A 16,271-nucleotide genomic window follows, 5' to 3' on the forward strand; every position below is an offset into this window, starting at 1 on the left:
GGAAATAGTCTATCCATAGCCTACCTATTTAGAATATCAACGCATGTACTGTCGGTTGATTATGGAATGTTTCACTTTCTTCAACTCTATATTCCGTAACTGGATTTCCATTGAAATGGTGTAGTGAGTGTACAGTGGTCAATCGTAAAGAACGGAAAAGGTGGGAAGACATAATGGAAAAATGACTCTATTATTCACAATATAAGTAAAAGATTGAAGTGATGTGCACCTATGAACAGATACATATTGCGTGGGAGGTACCTAAGGCTAGGTCTAGCACTATTCTAGGAGAGTCATCAAAAAGCACTTTTTGAGGTACGAAAACATGTTCCAAATGCCCCAATCCTAACCGGCCGGCGTGGCCACCAAGGCCCCAAATGTACAACTGCCCTGATTCTATATTATACAATATGGCGTTAGTTTAGTAGACACACATTGAAGCATTGTTAAATACGCACCAGAAATTGCTGCAGCCATATCTTGTACCGCAAAAATCTTGGTGATCCTTTCATCGATCTGCACTCGCCGCGGCTCTAGGGTTTCTATAATACCTTTGCCCAAACCAAGGGCACCATATCCACAGCTGTATACTTCTCCATTACCTTTTGAATTATCATAAGTATGCAGTATGTAATAGTCTACAACCTTTAACAACGCCTACCCTTCAATATTATGGAAAAAGGACCGCCTGCAGCAATGTCAACCACATCACTAATGCCAGTTTCTAATGGTTCCAATATCTTTTGGTAAGGGAGAATGTGAGAAGAGCGACCAGTCTACGGTATACAACATTCTGACCGGTTAATAGCACCTACCCTGTCAATTTTTCGAGAAAGCATCCCTTGACCATATTCGGAATTTCCCCAGGTCCATAGCTTGCCTTCATCTATAATAGGCTTAAACATAAACTTGCGTGTCTGCCCTGGCTTGTAAAACCTAATACTTACCTGTCAAAACAAGGCTGAAATCGGTGGATCCTGCTAATTTGGAAATGTGCTTCCCCTCCATGAGTGGGACTAATGTTGGGGTGCTTCTGTCGCTTGAAGAATCAGGCCCTAAGCCAAGTTGTCCGTCTGGTCCCCAGCCCATTGAGTAAACATGTTTCTTATCTGCAAAACGTTCAGTGACAACAATTAGAATAAAATTAAGGTAGCAGTCTCTGTTAGAAGCTCTGAAGGTTCTCACCAGTAGCTAATACCGTGTTGTCTAATCCACATGCTATATGCGTAATATTTCCATCTATTCCGTCCACTTGAACAGGGGTTGATTCTAATACTTGCTCTGCCACTGGCGAATCGTGTTTACTTTTACCCGTGCCCAATTGGCCATACATATTGTTTCCAAATGAAAACAACTTCGTTCGGCCTAAAAATAGCGAATATGAGGTATTGTTGGCGTATTACGAATTGATATGTCTTCGAGCCGGGCAAAGTCTACCTTGTTCATCTTGGCTTACAATATGTGAATGTTCACGGCCCGCTGCTAGAAATTTGATTTGGTCGTCTGAGACCATTGCAACGCCTCGATCACAACTATCAAACGATTGTCTACCAATTCCTGCATCGTATTGAATATAAGAAAAACTTGCCTCAACAGCGGCATATGGAAAGGTACCTCACCTAACTGACCGCTGCGGTTGAGACCGTACGAATGCACAGTGGAAGAGTATCCATCGCTAGTGGCTATCAAACTATGACCCCATCCAGCTGCGATGCTACATATCTTTCCGTCCTGTAAACGTAATGATATCTCAGCTTTAACTATTGAATTTTAGTGACTGGCTACGGGCTAATTTTTACATACGTGATGCTGTATAGGTTCAATGATCTGCTTTGGTTGCACGATGGATTCAACATTTTCAGTTACGGGAGGTAGGCTTGACCTTAGACCCCAGACCCAAAGAGAATTGGCGTTTGTCGCGGTGTGAATAGACCGCTGCAGACCAGCAGTACATTTCCTTGAATAACGCAACAGCATGCTGTCTAAAAGAAAGAGGGAGCTTAGTTCATACAAATTCGCGCTCGAAATTGTGACAGCTCAAATTGCAGAAAGGTCAAAAGATTGGGTATGAACAGGTGCAGTTTTTATTCACGCAGCTGTAACTCTTTTCTTCGGTACTCGGAACAATGATCGAATTTTATCTAACAGCTTGGCATCAACTTCCTTCACTTTCTTTGTCGCTACTTCGGCAATATGATTATTTGTCTTCAGAGGGGCAACTTGGATTCTCTTGCCAGCAAATAATCCCGTCTTTTTTGGTTTAGAATCCGATTTATCCTTGATTTGCGGCTGCGGTCCAGTGGCCTTGTCCGATTTCTTTTTCTTCTCTGATTCTCCGGTTACATTTTTCTTGGCCGCGTTGCTCTGTTGCTCCTTGGTGTGAGCCTTTGGTTGGTGTGTCACGACGGGATGGCTAACCTCGGGTTCCATTTTATTTTCCCGAGCTTTATCAGATTTTGATGATGGCTCATTCTCTTCGGTGCCAGGTAGAGGCTTTGGCATAGTAAGAGGTACAGGGGTTGATAAAGATTGAGTATCGGTGTAATTTCCATTAAGCCATGCGTGTTCCAAAATATCTTGCGCAGATGCTCTATCAGCAGGCTTCACACAAAGCATTCTTGCTATGAGTGCAGCGGGGGACGACTTGATGGAGTGTGGTACATTGTAAGCGCCAATGCTTATTTTTTTAAACAAATCAGGCATGTTCTCGCATTGGAAAGGAAGTTTTCCTGAGAGCATTGCGAATAATATGACACCACAGCTCCAAATATCGACCTTAGGTCCGGTGTAAGGTGTGGCTGTCACCATCTCCGGAGCGGCGTAAAAAGGTGAACCGCAATACGTAGTCAATAACTGCTGATCATCGCACACTTTGCCGAACCCAAAATCACAAAGACGTATATGTTGATTCTTGTCCAAAAGCACTGTAAGAGACAAGGGTTTAGCCTTCTAAAACGCAAAAAATTAAGTACCAACAATTTCGTACCATTTTCCGGCTTCAGGTCCCTGTGCACTATGCCATTCTAAGAAACATGACGGATCAGCATATTTTGAAATTAACAAACTTTCCATTGATGAAAAGTGCGCTTACATCGTGAATGTATTTGACAGCTTCGACAATCTCTTTGAACCATTGTTTAGCCAAATTTTCCTCTAGTCTTCCCCTTTCCTTTATTTTGTCGAAAAGCTCTCCACCTTCAAGGTACTCCATGATGATGTAAATAAAGTCGTCGTCCGTTATAACTTCGTATACCTCTACAATGTTTTTGTGGTGAAGTCTCATGGAGAAATCGTGTGAGATACTTTTTTCATTAAGAGCGTGAATCTTTTGGTCCTCATTTTTGAAGTTTCGTTTATCAACAGTCTTTATAGCAACCTTTTCGAAGAAGTAAAAGCAAAAAAGAGGGGAAAAGGTTGGAAACTGCAGAATACAGCGATCTTCACGTTCGATTTAAATCTGACAAACCTGTTGCAATGTCTGTCGATGTTCAGCTAGGTATACTTTCCCAAAATTTCCTTTGCCTAGAGTTCGAATACGGCGATATTGCTCGTCAATGGTGTACATTCGTCTGGATTTGACCTGTCATAGGGGAGAAGTCAGAAGAAAGATGGTGTTTGGACAGCATAGAGAACAGTATAACGCTAACCTCATCTTCTCTAACTACCTCTGACATTATTTGCCAATTTGCAAGAAAACAATGACAAAGTGCGAAAGCGACGAGATGCTCTTGCAAAGAAGAGATGCGATATTTCGGAAACTAACATTCGAAGGTAACAAGATATCAGACCAAGCGATCATTTGCCTCATCAAAAACCAGACTGATTTCAAGGCGAAGAAAAAATTTTTAAGGGCACTAATATCCAAACGATTCGTTTACAGTGGCAAAAGTAAATTTATTACTGGGGGTTGGTGATGGATTTGACTTTAAACTGCAACGGCAGGAGAGTCCATCGGTGTATCTCGTGTAAAAGAACTTAGGAAACTAATATTATAGTCGTAATCAATCATCATCATTAAATTCGCCATCTCCATCACCAGTTTCTTCCTCATCGTCTGCTTCTATTATTCGTTTCCGTCTACCCGATTTTCTCACCGGTCGCGCAGTGGGAGTACTCTTGCCCTCTGCAGGTTGTCCTGTTGGTGATGATTAAGTTAGCAGTGCCATAAAATTTAATAAAGGATAATTAACGATTAAACTAGTAGCTTACTTGTGCGAAGTTGCTTGACACGCTTTGCAGGAACCACTGGTGGAGGAGGTGGTGTATCATTTTCATCTTTTGTTTCGCCTTCGGTGCCCTTTTCACGGCAGGCATTTAACCTCGCCTCAAATTCATCAATAGATCCTTTCATCTCGGCCTTTTGAGACTTTTGCATTTTGCCCTGGTGAACCAAAATAAGTTTTTTTTTAATTTACACAATTGCTCCGATACACATGACTGATACCTGGCCACCTCTATTTCCATAGCCATACTATTGAATATCAAAATCTGGATCTCAACTATACCTTTACAATGATTTCGGTGAATAGCTTGGACACTCCTTCCTCGTGGAGCTTATCCTGATACAGTGGCATATATTCCAAAAGTTTGCGATAACTCTTTTCAGACTTGAATGGCAATAGTGATAGACAAAATGTAATATCCCTCCAGAGTCTTTCATCGTCACAGTTTTTGTAGCGTAAGCATAGTTTGTCCATGACATTTTCCGCTTGTTTTTCCTAGATATATATGACGGGTCAGATCGAGCTCCGCAGTCTGTAATGACTAAATGTTAATGTTGGCACTTACTTTCTCTGCAAAATCAAACGAAAACAAAAACTTCATGATCTTTCTAAATGGTTCCTCTTGGATTCGAGTTTCGGGATTAGAGAGACTGCTAATAATGTCCGGCAAATTGTTGTAAATCGCATTGTCCTTAGAAGCAAGTTCGCTGAAAAACAATTTCGCTAGGTCGGATATTCTTGGCTCTGGGTCTTCTAGGCACTTTGCCATTTCTGCAATTTGTCCTTTGATTTTGACCATACCGTTTAAGATAAGATGCGTTAGTACCATGAGCGCATTCTTCTTCACAAGAGTGTCGTCGTCAGACAAGCGGTTGTATAAGAAGGATATGTTTTCGTCAATCAGCGTACTAAAGCAAACAGCCATGTCTCCCAGAGCGATGACCAAGTTGCTTCGAATAGCGGGATTTTTAGATTTTTCCAAAATGGTGAATAGCAGTTGGAGGTGAGATTCACAAAAGTCTGAACTGACACACATGAACTTGGATAGAGCGAGTGTTGCTGTCACTTGGAGGGTTGGATCCTGTAATGATGGAGTCAGATAGAGAATTGAAATTAGCAGTAAGCATCAAAATCATTACTTACTGTGTAAACCTTGTTTCGGGTGCAAATCTCTGCCAGCAGAGGTCCATATTGAGCGAGCAGTGAATCGTTGCCAAATAAGATCTCTCTTTCTCTAATGAATAGCATATGGTCACCAATATCGTCGTCAGCTGTTCCGCCAACTTGCTCCAATTCATCTTCAACAGCAGATCGTGCCTTCGTATCTGAAAGCCAAAATATCCTTCAGTATGCATACTAACGAAAACTGCAGTCTCTCTCTACTTTACCATCAGCCTTGCGCTTTTTCCTTTTCCAGGCAGCTTCGATGATTTCCATATGGACAATATGTTTGATTGCAACATGACCGAGTATGGAGCAAAGTTGGCTGAGCTTCACCGATTCAGTATACACGGCAGATTGCGGGGGTGGTGCAATATGTGCTACACTAACGTCGTATTCCACCTGCATAGCATCTTCACCTTCCAATTCACCGTTGTTGTCCAACATAGGCGTATCGAGTGGAAGATCACCACTACCAAATGTCTCAATTGTCTTCATGCGAATGATTTCAGCACATAAGATTTCAGGATGTTCTCCAAGGCCGTATATCGTATTGATTGCTTGTTCAGCCATTGCAAACCACTCAGGAGATGTGCTTGGTTCTTCAATCATATTCTTTAGTTTTTTAAAAATGGCATGGTCCATAGGTAGGCGAGTGCCTTCATGAAGCGCTTTTCCTGAACGGCTAAGGTTAGTATACGAAGCACTTCCACATAATACTATGTAAGCCAACTCACCCTTATCATTTTCCTTACTACCTCCAAGTCGTTGTAATGCAATGCAAGTGTATTTTGCAAGGGGTAAATCAGCCTACAGTCGAAAGGAGATCAGAACATAGTCTATTCATTCTCATTCACAAGGGAAATTTTGAAGTTTACCCTGCCATAAGACCCAAGACCAACTTTGAGCAGAACATCGATCTTCTCAGATACAATTTCGCTTTTCGCCTTTGCCAGCATACCAAGGATAATGATGGCGCCGCGTCGTTGAGGTTTTGGTATTTCACGCTTAGAGTAACCTTGAAAATGCCATCATGTTAAACACGTCAGACTGTAGCTTACAAAACATTGTCAGACACTTACTGTAGACTGCCCAGAGCTTGTCGATAACTTCTTCTGGAATATGGTTTTGACTCATTAAAGTGCACAAAAGCTGTTCTAAAGATGTAAGCTCGGCCAAAGTTGTATTGAAAGTAAGCCTGGAAAGTGGATTAATGATCATGGTAAGTATCAAATTATAAACTACAAATACTTACTGTACTAAGTTTCTTGCAATAGTATTGATGTTCTCTTTATCTGACAAATTGCCATCGAACTCCAGATATAATGACTTGTAACATTCCAAAAGCTTTGTTTTAACACCTTTCCCTTCATCAGAGTTATCCTTAGTCCAGATCAAATGTGGCATTCTCTTGATTCCTTCCTGATAAGCAACTCAACGTCAATAAAATGAATTCAAAGACGGCCGTAGCAAGTGTATACTTACTGCTGAAGCTTCAATCTTGTAATTCCACGCAGTGACAAAGAAATCCATTGACTCTACCACTTCTACCTTCGATTTGGATGCCAAAAGCAAACAGATAAAAGGTATGGCTGTTTGTATCTGGCTGATGAATTTGATTGCGTCTGCGTTGAATCGAACTGCTAGATTTATACGATGATATTCATCCGTAGAAACAATACTGGATGGTGGTACGTTGGCACGTTCTGGACTTGGGGTTGGAGGACTTGCTGTTGGATTTCCATCATTTTGTTCGGAGCTTTCATCTACTGTTTTATCTTCCTCATTATTTGCTTCTTCCATTTCGACGTCTTCTGAAACTTCAGTTTGCGGTTGGTGCGTATCGTCAACTGTACCATTAGTGTCTTCATTCTCATCGTCAGCCTCTGCAAGTCGTGTTTCTTCCGAGACTTCTTGTAATTCTTGTGGCGCCTGAATCGCCTGAGCGATGGAAGAAGCGCATTAGCGGATGCAACGCCATTAATTCAAAGTTCGACGTTTTATACTTACTGCCAATTGATTTTGTAACTCTTCGTATCGTTCCTTCCATTCGTCCATATCCAATAGTCCTCCGTACATAGTGTATGGATGAGTTTGAATCAATTTCGTCAACACTCTAACAGCATATCTACGCACAGAACTAGTTTTATCTTCCAAGTGACGGATGGCAATGGTGCCCAGAGTGTGGCGTCTCTTCGGGAAACTAGCCTTCTTCAAACTAATTGAACAATTCTGTCAATGCTCGTTCATGGTGGAGCATAGAAGGTAACAAAAGACTTACTCCAAGATTTTGAGGTATATTTGCAATACTTTTGATCTAGTGAAAGCAACAGAATCCAGCATTCTGTCTTCCAACACATCAAAGAATCCATTAATCTGCAAGTTGTTCTGATTTTCTTCCGGTTTAGTAGTCATGTCGATGATAAGATTGCCTACGACTTCCACGATGGCCATACGCATGGTGTAAGACTACAAGTTTCGATTAAAAAGGTTAATTTTTTCCAATGCCATCTTCGCTTTGAGAAGATATCTTCTGAAAAATACCTCGCTATCCAGCTGTCCTATCAGTAATCCCATGTTTTTAAGCACAACTTTCGGACAAAGTTCTGACATTCTGACCAAAAATGCGGCAAAGGTTTTGCTATTAGGAGAGTCTTTGAGTTCCTTGCTTGTGTTATCTTTGAAGACTTTGTTGCTGATATCTCTCAAAACTTCGTCACTTAATTGCCTGTGGTCGTGATTCAGGACTAGTACTTGAAGAAATTCTGCCATAGGTTCGGCAGAATGTTCCCAGTACTGTAAATCTTGAATAATTGTTGTTTGTGCGCCTATTGGGAACGGATTAGAAGCATGATCGCCAATACATCTCGTAACGTGATTTTGTGCCTTACCAAATGCTTGGCCATATTTGGTAACAGTAATTCCAAGAAGATTAAAGACAGTTGCTTTCACGCCAGAGTTTTTGATACTGGCGGAACTCTCAAATATTTGATACGCTGGTTTCGTGAAAAGACTGATGTAAAGTTGGTGCAATATGTCAGGAAAGATGTTGGTGCATACATCTTCTTAAATGGTGAAAATTACCTCAATAGCAGATCTCGTTCCGGAGTCAGTGGCCAAATCTTTTGTATTCGTAGCTCGAGTAAGGATGCCATAAGCTCAAAGGATCGCAGCTTTTGAGGATTCCAATCCCAAGTGCTACTATCATCATCTTGTGCCTTCGACTTGCTGCGCTGGAATTGAAATATCAAGGATGTGTGAACACAATTGAATTGTACCATCAATGAAAAGACTAGCTCGTTATAACTACCTTCATTTTCCCGGATGTAGAAGACGATTTTTCTTCCATCGTAAGCAGAAACCAATGTAATATGAATCCGTACATTTCCAATACTGTTTTATGAGTCGCAAAAGTTTCCTTCTCATTGGCTTCTATGTCGGCTGATGTCGCTTTGATCTCCTGCCGAAATGCTGACAGAACAATATCAACCAGTCGAGCTATAAATTTCGGTCTGACATTATCAAAGTTCCTGTCAAAGTTGGGGTCAGCGTTTACGTGTAGGAGCTCAAGCGGTCAATCAATCACTTTTTACTTTATAAAACTCCTAATCTTATCGAAGACCAATGGTTCTGCGATGGTATCTGAGGATACCTCTATTTTGTCAACAATATCTATTGTACCCATTTTCGTAAGTTAGTCAAGTCTCTTGTCTTCTACGCAATTCTTTGGTGCTCGTACCATTCAAATAGACTTCCAGCTCCTGGCGATTGCGGCCGATAAGGATCACTTCATTTAGAATGTGGTAGTTCTCGATGGAGTCTTCTTGAAGATGAAGAAGCTCGTCATGAAGGTTGAAGTCGAGATCCATGCAATTGTCTTTTGCTGCTCAATGGAAGACGTTACAGGTGACTTCGACACGTTCAATTTGGGAAAAAACGCGCCTGGCAGGCAGTCACGTAATTCACCAGAAAAGACAGGAGAAATTTCTGTCTACCAAGTGAGGTTCAGTTATGTCTTCGGATTTTCGAGACGATCACGAAGAAGGGATCGATCAAGTAGACACAAACTTCTTCGGCTTAGAAACTGAGCATATCTCTTCAGACGCTCAACATTCACCTGAAACTGAAGCTCTACTCAGATCTGGCCCTTTCCTACAGCAACACCTTGGGCTCAATGGGATTGGCCTTGATGGCTTGGAAGACAGCATACCAACTGCAAGCGTAGACTATGGAGAGGGCGATGACTTACCATTGGTATCACAGCTAGGTGGTATCTTAGAAACTTCAGTATCATTTGATACAGCCGAAGACAGCCAAGCACGGACATCCAAAATACCACCTCTGAAAAAGAATTTTCGAACGAGGAATACTTCGTCTGAAAACAACTTAATAACACGTATCAAGAAGCGAAAGATAGGGAACTTTAAAAACAAACAACGCGCATCATCAAATTGCGAAGAGACTCAGCCTGGAGATAGCCAGCTTCCGGCGTAAGTACACAGCAACGCATTCATAAATTTATGATATTTTTTCTGAAGATCGGTCTCTTTAGGTCAGGAATGTCAAAACTATTGGAAGATGATTTGAGAGCACATCACATGTCATTGAAGGCGTTAAAGGATCAACTAGAGGCCAAGCTTAAACGGCTGAAGGTACGAAGAAGGTGCTTTGCATGAACGAAGTTTGCGGTAGATTAATTCGAATTATCGAATAGGCCGACGAATCTTTACTATTGTATATGGCGCGGCTTTCCGAAAACGATTTGGAAGGTGTTCAGCCGCTGTTTGAATCCGACGACATCCCAGCTAATTTCCGTACTCAAAACGATGATATTAATGAAGAGGAATGGAGCGACCTTTACAAGAAATTGAGCTCCAACAGCGAGCATGAAATGGGGGAGAGCTCAGTACAGAGGAGATACGTTACAGACACTCTAGAAAATACAACGGTCATGCCTCAGCTGTCTGAGGAAGAAGATGACAATGACTTGGAGGACGACCTAGAGGACGACCCTGAAGATGCTGACGAGGCTGAAGACGAAGAAACCGCATTAAAAGCTCTAAATCAAATGATTACAGAATTTGGTGGCGATTCCGAGTTCTAGGCACTGTATTATATAATTAATTCATATAATGTACATAAAACAATCGAGAAACAATGTCTCCATACAAAAGACAACGAACATCACTTGAAAATAGCTGTGCCGTTGGGCTGGAGTTAAAAATTCCTGCCTCGAGCTGAGCCAATAATGAAGCGTCGCGTTGAACAAAATCCTCGCTCACAAACTGAACCCCGTTCGTTGCCTGGTCCATATCCCCCCACCTTCGCGACTGCTACTCCATCATGGCCAGAATTGCGGTCTTTCTGACACTATTATGTGTCGTGTTTACCTTTTTCTCAGTTGAAGTGGCTGGAAAGCCAAACCCGAAACTTGAACGAATCCTGAAGATGACGAGATCCGGCAAAGGCACTGCCAAACTTGATTCACAGAGCTTCGTTAAGTCCCTGGAAAGCCCAAGAGATTATGCAATGGTTGTATTGCTCACTGCATTAGGTGACAAGTTCAAATGCACACCATGCAAGTATGTACATTTATGATTTTTCGCTCAACAATCATGCCTGAAGTCCAGATTTGACGTACATACTAATGTGGCTGCTTTGTTCCTTTAAGAGAGTTCGACCCTGAATTCCGACTAGTTGCATCCAGCTATCATAAAAAGAATGAAAAGACTGATTTGTTCTTTGGACATCTCGACTTTGAAGACGGTCAATCTATCTTTCAACAGGTACATAATGTTCACAACCAACAATAGAGCGGTTCGATACAACCTTAGCTCATACAATCAACTAACTCAAACGTCACTATCTTTTACCAGATGAACATCATGTCAGCTCCTACTGTATTGTATTATCCACCATCAACCAAAGGAAGACCAAGTGAGCCCAGACGATATGATGCCAGCAAGTAGTAAGTTGATAGTACCTTGGAAATATGCATTCTATGCTTCACATATGCCTAATACCTTTTGCAGCGGTTTCACTGCAGAGCCATTTGCTGATTTCTTGAGCAAGGAGATTGGCCATGAAGTACCGGTTATTCGACCTTTCGATTACACCAAGAATGGTCTTAAAGTGTTCTTCCTGGTTGGTGCTTTAGCCATTATCAAGCTTTTGTATACACACTTTGCTTTCGTTCTCAATAACAGATATACATGGAGCGTGATCAGTTTGGTAGGTGACAATGTACAGGATAAATGTGTCATATATGGTTACTGATATGAGCTGCTACAGATTACCATTCTTACCATGATCTCTGGACATATGTGGAACCACATCCGTAAGCCCCCGTACATCATGCCTGGTCAAAACGGACAGATCAATTATATTGCAAATGGGTATGACGCCTTTTTTTTGTGAGGTCAGGAAGATGATGTAGTTATACTAACATGAGTTTCCTGGTAAACTACAGCTTCCAACAGCAGCTGGGTATGGAGTCACAAGTTGTTGCCGTCATCTGTAAGTGTTGCATATTCCACAGAATATTGAAGTGCTTCGACTCACTTTCTGATACCAAACCTTTTTTAGACGGTATCTTGTCGTTCTCCGTTGTTTCGCTCGCTATTACAGTCCCACGACTTGAGAAAACAAAGCAGCGTTATGCTGTCTGGATCTGGATGGGCTGTATTCTCGTTGTGTTCAGCTTTTTGATGAACTTGTTCAAAATTAAGAATGGTGGATATCCCTTCAAGCTACTGTTCTAGAGGTAGAAAGCGAAATGAAGAAAACCAGAATGAATATAAAAAAAATAAAGGCACTCCAGCCAATTGCAAACTATTCACTACAGTGCCACCCAGATGTTAAGAAATTGGTATAAAAAATGCTTTATTACAGGTAATACCTGTCTGGAATATAATAAGCTTAGCTATTTTCATACCGCTTGCGAGCCTAAATTAACGCAAAAATGAGTAACGCATACAACGGCCATGTGCTAGCGAACGGGTACAGCGAACGCAGCACAAGTATACTTACCATGTACTTTGCGCGGTCTTTGTATGAGGTGTTAGCTCCCAACTCTTCCATATCCTGTCTTCCTCCAAACGTGCCTAAACCAGCACCTTTGACATAAGATTCCGCCATCACAGGGGCAACGATACCAGTACCCTCCTTTCCTAGACCTTCGCCGCTTTTCCAACCCATGCTCTTCAGCATACGAGCACCGACATTGGATTCAGACATGGGGTTTGAGACAGAAGCAGCTTCAACAGGCCTGCATCAAACTTGTATTAGTTAACTGCTTCATTTACTCTGTTAGCATTAGCAATAACGTACCGTGATCCTGGAGCAGGTTTATGTTGTCGAGGTGGTCGATGACTGAAGGATGTAGCCTCATCATCGAGAGGTAAAGGACGATCTGGCTGACCAAATGCCATCCTTCGTTCCGCTGCTCTGTTACGATATGAGGATTGCTGCTTGAATAATTAATATGGATCGTTTATGTACAGTTTGGTGGTGATGATAAGGCAAAAGGCCATCAGGCATACATTATCCTCAGTCTCTTCAGCTTGCTTTTCTGGTGACGCTCGAGTAGCGATGAGAATGAGCTTTTTACGAGCTTTTTCAACGCAATCTTGATTGCCGAGATTAGTCTGGTATCCCATTTGGTTACATGGTCAGTATCATAAAGTCTGGAAGGCATATTGCACTGAAAGTCATTATGTCAAATCTCGATGGGGATCCTACTTTGTGTAGTTCAGAGAGGCTTTCGTGCCGCCGCAGTTCCTTTTCGCTCTTGAATTTTCTTTGGCACAGCAAACATGCCATACGAGATAAGTCAGAAAATTCTTCTTGGTTACTGTCTTCGCTCTCTGCTACGTTTGCAAGCTCTGCCTGTTTTTCATTCCATTTCTTCATATGTGTATGTATCTATTAAACAGCGTAAGCTGACATCCAATAGGAAATCATTGTTGCAAAGAATAGCTCTATTTTACCTTCTTGGTTGCCATTGGTATGGCATCTCGTTCATTGCGTTTTCGCTTCTTGTCATTGTCGACGGAATTATCGGGTATAGATGTAGAAGCTTTGTTTGATTCGGGTGAATCTTCCGCGATGGCAGACGGCTTATTGTCGATTTCCTCTACTGCTGCTGATTCATCTCCACCCAACTGTTCGAGCTTGGAATGGATGACAAATTTCAGTGGTTGTTTCTGCTGTTTCTGCATCAAGTCGATCAAGTTGTGAAAAAAAAGGTCGAAAGTCCGCTCACGGCAAAGGTAAATTTAAGGCCTACCAAGTTAGGACACAACTCTCGACACTCAATGGCCGAAAGCAATAACCCCGTACCACTCATTACATTCATACCAGTCGTTATATGCTGTATAGCGATTGTGCTACTTTTACAACATAGATCTTCACAACAGCGTGATCGAGTCAATGAAGGTAGTGTGTCGCCTTAGGGTAAGCTGTTGCTAATCCTGCGTTATTCAAATCTGTTTTACCCCACAGCGGACGCTGCTGCAATAGCTCAATTATACCAAGATGCCGAAATGGACGAGCTAGAAGAGGAGGAAGAGGTTGAGGAGAGTGTAATGGGTGATGGAGATCAAGATAGCGATCCACAGGAAGGTACATCAACTGCGGTTCGTGTCAAGAAAGTTGGAAAAAAGCGAGCAGAGAAGTTGAAACGGAAAGAACATATGAGGCAATACCGAGAAGTAAGTACAATGTAGTCTTTAATATCATTAGCAAAATACTCAAGTTTCAATAGTATCTCGATAGTCAGCGAGAGGCTCGAAAGTACAACGACGAAATTGAAGAAGAAAGATACCGTCAGCGAAAGATTGCAGAATCGATAGAACGCGAGAGAGAGGTATGGAAATCAGTCATGTTATATATGGCTAATAAAAATTCAGTATGGAAAAGAATATACATAGTGAAATGGTAAATTGTTTTAGCATGAAAAACGATTGAAAGCGCAGGCGCAGCAACAACAGAAATTGGACAAGGAGCGAGAGAAGAAACACAAGTTGGAAGAAAAAGAGCAAAAAAGACTGCAAAATATTTTACAAAAGTATAGAGACAAGATCAAGCGAACTGTACAGGTAATGAATGATAAAGGGGGGGGGGAAGTGTGCGGTATGAATTAGAGAAGCTATTGGGGTCTGACTTTCAAGAAATTAGGACTGCAAATATACAACAATAGAGCAGTTGTCGAAGGCGATTCACATTTCTGATCAGGTAAGCTTGATGTGCAAGATGGTTGGCCGTGGTAATTAAAAGCTCATACAAGACTGTTTAGGATACGATATATATCTTGAAGCAGCTTCTTATTGATGATCCGCAATTTCGATTGTCGCTGTTTGAGGAAAGCAATATGAGTTTCCTATATGTTACTGATGAAGACTATGCACGATTGAATGCATATATGCAGAAAACCGGATATTTCAGCATAGAAAAAGATGCTGAAAATATCATCAGCATACTGACTCAATAAATGATCAGTTATTGTATGTTGAGCTTCTCAATGATTTCTCGTAGACCTTCCAGTATTTGCATTTCTGATTGCTCACTAGCCTGTGACGAAGCGCTGGCACCTGGTCCGCCGTTAGGATGTAATGCAATGCTTGATAGTTTGTTCGATAGATCATCCAACTCAATCATCTGGCTGGAATTCGCTGATGAAGTAGATGGAGATTTTATCATGTATGTCTTCAAAATCTGTATAATCTATTGATAATCTTCTTGTCAGACATTGCTTACTGCAAGTGTTACCAAATATAACATGTTTAGACGTATATACCTGTATAACTTGTCGGAGCATTGGCTCGTCGTTGCTTGGGCGTCCATTGCGTAATCCAAACTCTGAATGATCTGCCATTCTCAAGCTTTGTCTATGCTTGATTAGCATATCTAATCTTGATTGAGCGAGGTGCAGTGGTGTCCTCGTGATTGGCCTTCGTGCGCTGAATGCTTGTGTTCCATCTGCATCAAGGTGCGGTTTTGGTGAAACCTTGGCTCCTATAAACAATTCTGGTCAGCCTTATGTAAGTAGATATATAAAATTATCTTGAGCACAAATCATACCAGCATCTAAAAGGGCGATCACAGTATCAACACTATTCGATATAACGGCCAAGTCTAATGGCTTGTTTCCAACGATATCTCCAGTTTGACAATTTGGGTCAGCGCCGTACTGAACCAAAACTTTAACAACGTTTGCATTTCCCGCAGCACTAGCAACCAGTAATGGAGTTCGCATTTTAGAGTCTCTTATTAGATCGGGAACCAGCTTTGGAGTAGTTGCGTCCAGGAGTGCTCGCACTATGATAAGCCCATTAATTGTGCGATCCCTATCATATATCACTCAACAGCCTATAAATACCTTTTGCAGCATCGCCTTGAGCACACAACATGAACAGCTCGTCTCTCTCTTTTGAATTTAAAAACATTTCTCTCATACGAGTGGTAGCTAATGACATGGAGCTTCTGTGATTCTTTGGTGTTCGAGTTCGCATGGTTCTATGCAAATTCTCTTCTGCAGTCGTGTGGTTTTCGATAGAGAGAGCTCGTCCTATTGAATGTCCTGGTGCATGATTCTGTGCGGCATGTCGTTGAGCTGACGACATAAACAGAGTTGCAGGTAATTGTGGTGCTGTGTACGGCATCCTGAAGGGAAGAGAACAATGCAAATGGTGGAGGGGCTGACTTTGGGGAGTGAAGGGTTCTTGAAATTTTCTGTTCGGGCTATTTGGAAGGAAAAATGCTCCTTTCCAGGAACCCTGCCGGCTTTCTCTTTGCAGCAGCTGCAAGTTTGGTATGAGTCTACGTCGCATGAAAATGACGTAAAGCCGACAAGTTCATACATTCATTAGGCTACAGACGCACATTAGC

At 41.7% G+C, this 16,271-nt stretch overlaps 8 protein-coding genes across 8 annotated transcripts; 3 read left to right on the plus strand and 5 right to left on the minus strand.

Moving 5' to 3' along the window:
* Positions 1-118: 118 nt before the first annotated feature.
* K450DRAFT_250230 (uncharacterized protein) lies at positions 119-2,032 on the minus strand. The gene is made up of 9 exons (XM_051590525.1): positions 1,804-2,032; positions 1,620-1,731; positions 1,438-1,557; positions 1,186-1,365; positions 948-1,109; positions 816-886; positions 662-740; positions 459-602; positions 119-396 (listed from the first exon to the last, which is right to left on the minus strand). The coding sequence occupies exons 1-9, from the start codon at positions 1,975-1,977 to the stop codon at positions 230-232; spliced, it is 1,209 nt and encodes a 402-aa protein (XP_051442833.1). The 5' UTR covers positions 1,978-2,032; the 3' UTR covers positions 119-229.
* Positions 2,033-2,088: 56 nt separating this feature from the next.
* On the minus strand, positions 2,089-3,565 carry K450DRAFT_212331 (uncharacterized protein; the record flags this gene model as incomplete). The annotated part of the gene is made up of 4 exons (XM_051584805.1): positions 2,089-2,924; positions 2,987-3,023; positions 3,092-3,376; positions 3,467-3,565. The coding sequence occupies 4 exons, from the start codon at positions 3,563-3,565 to the stop codon at positions 2,089-2,091; spliced, it is 1,257 nt and encodes a 418-aa protein (XP_051442834.1).
* Positions 3,566-4,239: 674 nt separating this feature from the next.
* On the minus strand, positions 4,240-9,308 carry K450DRAFT_250238 (uncharacterized protein). The gene is made up of 18 exons (XM_051590526.1): positions 9,124-9,308; positions 8,978-9,056; positions 8,695-8,914; positions 8,469-8,617; positions 8,276-8,397; positions 7,929-8,212; positions 7,666-7,853; positions 7,395-7,602; positions 6,870-7,325; positions 6,640-6,806; positions 6,467-6,582; positions 6,263-6,402; positions 6,122-6,194; positions 5,612-6,061; positions 5,367-5,548; positions 4,789-5,304; positions 4,445-4,718; positions 4,240-4,381 (listed from the first exon to the last, which is right to left on the minus strand). Exons 1-17 carry the CDS (start codon positions 9,251-9,253, stop codon positions 4,500-4,502), a joined length of 3,699 nt encoding a protein of 1,232 aa, XP_051442835.1. The 5' UTR covers positions 9,254-9,308; the 3' UTR covers positions 4,240-4,381; positions 4,445-4,499.
* A 79-nt stretch (positions 9,309-9,387) lies between these two features.
* On the plus strand, positions 9,388-10,559 carry K450DRAFT_250245 (uncharacterized protein). The gene is made up of 3 exons (XM_051590527.1): positions 9,388-9,874; positions 9,937-10,036; positions 10,099-10,559. The coding sequence occupies exons 1-3, from the start codon at positions 9,396-9,398 to the stop codon at positions 10,486-10,488; spliced, it is 969 nt and encodes a 322-aa protein (XP_051442836.1). The 5' UTR covers positions 9,388-9,395; the 3' UTR covers positions 10,489-10,559.
* Positions 10,560-10,660: 101 nt separating this feature from the next.
* K450DRAFT_250248 (uncharacterized protein) lies at positions 10,661-12,275 on the plus strand. The gene is made up of 7 exons (XM_051590528.1): positions 10,661-10,966; positions 11,056-11,170; positions 11,261-11,352; positions 11,417-11,615; positions 11,676-11,779; positions 11,854-11,900; positions 11,970-12,275. Exons 1-7 carry the CDS (start codon positions 10,728-10,730, stop codon positions 12,143-12,145), a joined length of 972 nt encoding a protein of 323 aa, XP_051442837.1. The 5' UTR covers positions 10,661-10,727; the 3' UTR covers positions 12,146-12,275.
* On the minus strand, positions 12,237-13,644 carry K450DRAFT_250252 (uncharacterized protein). The gene is made up of 6 exons (XM_051590529.1): positions 13,373-13,644; positions 13,125-13,307; positions 12,926-13,030; positions 12,714-12,850; positions 12,414-12,651; positions 12,237-12,329 (listed from the first exon to the last, which is right to left on the minus strand). Exons 1-6 carry the CDS (start codon positions 13,601-13,603, stop codon positions 12,303-12,305), a joined length of 921 nt encoding a protein of 306 aa, XP_051442838.1. The 5' UTR covers positions 13,604-13,644; the 3' UTR covers positions 12,237-12,302.
* A 30-nt stretch (positions 13,645-13,674) lies between these two features.
* On the plus strand, positions 13,675-15,143 carry K450DRAFT_282291 (uncharacterized protein). The gene is made up of 6 exons (XM_051593429.1): positions 13,675-13,820; positions 13,887-14,095; positions 14,149-14,250; positions 14,336-14,482; positions 14,562-14,618; positions 14,680-15,143. Exons 1-6 carry the CDS (start codon positions 13,700-13,702, stop codon positions 14,872-14,874), a joined length of 831 nt encoding a protein of 276 aa, XP_051442839.1. The 5' UTR covers positions 13,675-13,699; the 3' UTR covers positions 14,875-15,143.
* On the minus strand, positions 14,448-15,746 carry K450DRAFT_250261 (uncharacterized protein). The gene is made up of 3 exons (XM_051590530.1): positions 15,465-15,746; positions 15,181-15,398; positions 14,448-15,107 (listed from the first exon to the last, which is right to left on the minus strand). The coding sequence occupies exons 1-3, from the start codon at positions 15,637-15,639 to the stop codon at positions 14,883-14,885; spliced, it is 618 nt and encodes a 205-aa protein (XP_051442840.1). The 5' UTR covers positions 15,640-15,746; the 3' UTR covers positions 14,448-14,882.
* Positions 15,747-16,271: the final 525 nt, after the last annotated feature.

This window comes from Umbelopsis ramanniana (genome assembly GCF_025399195.1).
Source record: "Umbelopsis ramanniana AG unplaced genomic scaffold K450scaffold_45, whole genome shotgun sequence".
Classification (NCBI taxonomy): domain Eukaryota; kingdom Fungi; phylum Mucoromycota; class Umbelopsidomycetes; order Umbelopsidales; family Umbelopsidaceae; genus Umbelopsis; species Umbelopsis ramanniana.

Bases quoted from the DNA above. Each gene is read 5' to 3' on its own strand.
- K450DRAFT_250230 (XM_051590525.1), bottom strand. From the start codon at position 1,977: ATGCTGTTGCGTTATTCAAGGAAATGTACTGCTGGTCTGCAGCGGTCT. The intron at 741-815 runs GTAGGTGCTATT...CCTTACCAAAAG, and splicing joins TTTCTCGAAAAATTGACAGG to ATATTGGAACCATTAGAAAC. The intron at 603-661 runs GTAGGCGTTGTT...ATAATTCAAAAG, and splicing joins TTTTTCCATAATATTGAAGG to GTAATGGAGAAGTATACAGC.
- K450DRAFT_250238 (XM_051590526.1), bottom strand. From the start codon at position 9,253: ATGGATCTCGACTTCAACCTTCATGACGAGCTTCTTCATCTTCAAGAA. The intron at 6,583-6,639 runs GTAAGTATTTGT...TCCACTTTCCAG, and splicing joins ATTGCAAGAAACTTAGTACA to GCTTACTTTCAATACAACTT. The intron at 5,305-5,366 runs GTAAGTAATGAT...CCATCATTACAG, and splicing joins CCCGAAACAAGGTTTACACA to GATCCAACCCTCCAAGTGAC.
- K450DRAFT_250245 (XM_051590527.1), top strand. From the start codon at position 9,396: ATGTCTTCGGATTTTCGAGACGATCACGAAGAAGGGATCGATCAAGTA. The intron at 9,875-9,936 runs GTAAGTACACAG...CGGTCTCTTTAG, and splicing joins GGAGATAGCCAGCTTCCGGC to GTCAGGAATGTCAAAACTAT. The intron at 10,037-10,098 runs GTACGAAGAAGG...ATTATCGAATAG, and splicing joins CCAAGCTTAAACGGCTGAAG to GCCGACGAATCTTTACTATT.
- K450DRAFT_250248 (XM_051590528.1), top strand. From the start codon at position 10,728: ATGGCCAGAATTGCGGTCTTTCTGACACTATTATGTGTCGTGTTTACC. The intron at 11,353-11,416 runs GTAAGTTGATAG...TACCTTTTGCAG, and splicing joins CGATATGATGCCAGCAAGTA to CGGTTTCACTGCAGAGCCAT. The intron at 11,616-11,675 runs GTAGGTGACAAT...GAGCTGCTACAG, and splicing joins CATGGAGCGTGATCAGTTTG to ATTACCATTCTTACCATGAT.
- K450DRAFT_250252 (XM_051590529.1), bottom strand. From the start codon at position 13,603: ATGCAGAAACAGCAGAAACAACCACTGAAATTTGTCATCCATTCCAAG. The intron at 13,031-13,124 runs GTAGGATCCCCA...ATGGGATACCAG, and splicing joins GCCTCTCTGAACTACACAAA to ACTAATCTCGGCAATCAAGA. The intron at 12,851-12,925 runs GTATGCCTGATG...TTATTCAAGCAG, and splicing joins CTGAAGAGACTGAGGATAAT to CAATCCTCATATCGTAACAG.
- K450DRAFT_282291 (XM_051593429.1), top strand. From the start codon at position 13,700: ATGGCCGAAAGCAATAACCCCGTACCACTCATTACATTCATACCAGTC. The intron at 13,821-13,886 runs GTAGTGTGTCGC...TTTACCCCACAG, and splicing joins GCGTGATCGAGTCAATGAAG to CGGACGCTGCTGCAATAGCT. The intron at 14,483-14,561 runs GTAATGAATGAT...TCAAGAAATTAG, and splicing joins AGATCAAGCGAACTGTACAG to GACTGCAAATATACAACAAT.
- K450DRAFT_250261 (XM_051590530.1), bottom strand. From the start codon at position 15,639: ATGCGAACTCCATTACTGGTTGCTAGTGCTGCGGGAAATGCAAACGTT. The intron at 15,399-15,464 runs GTATGATTTGTG...AATTGTTTATAG, and splicing joins GATCGCCCTTTTAGATGCTG to GAGCCAAGGTTTCACCAAAA. The intron at 15,108-15,180 runs GTATATACGTCT...GATTATCAATAG, and splicing joins TGCTCCGACAAGTTATACAG to ATTATACAGATTTTGAAGAC.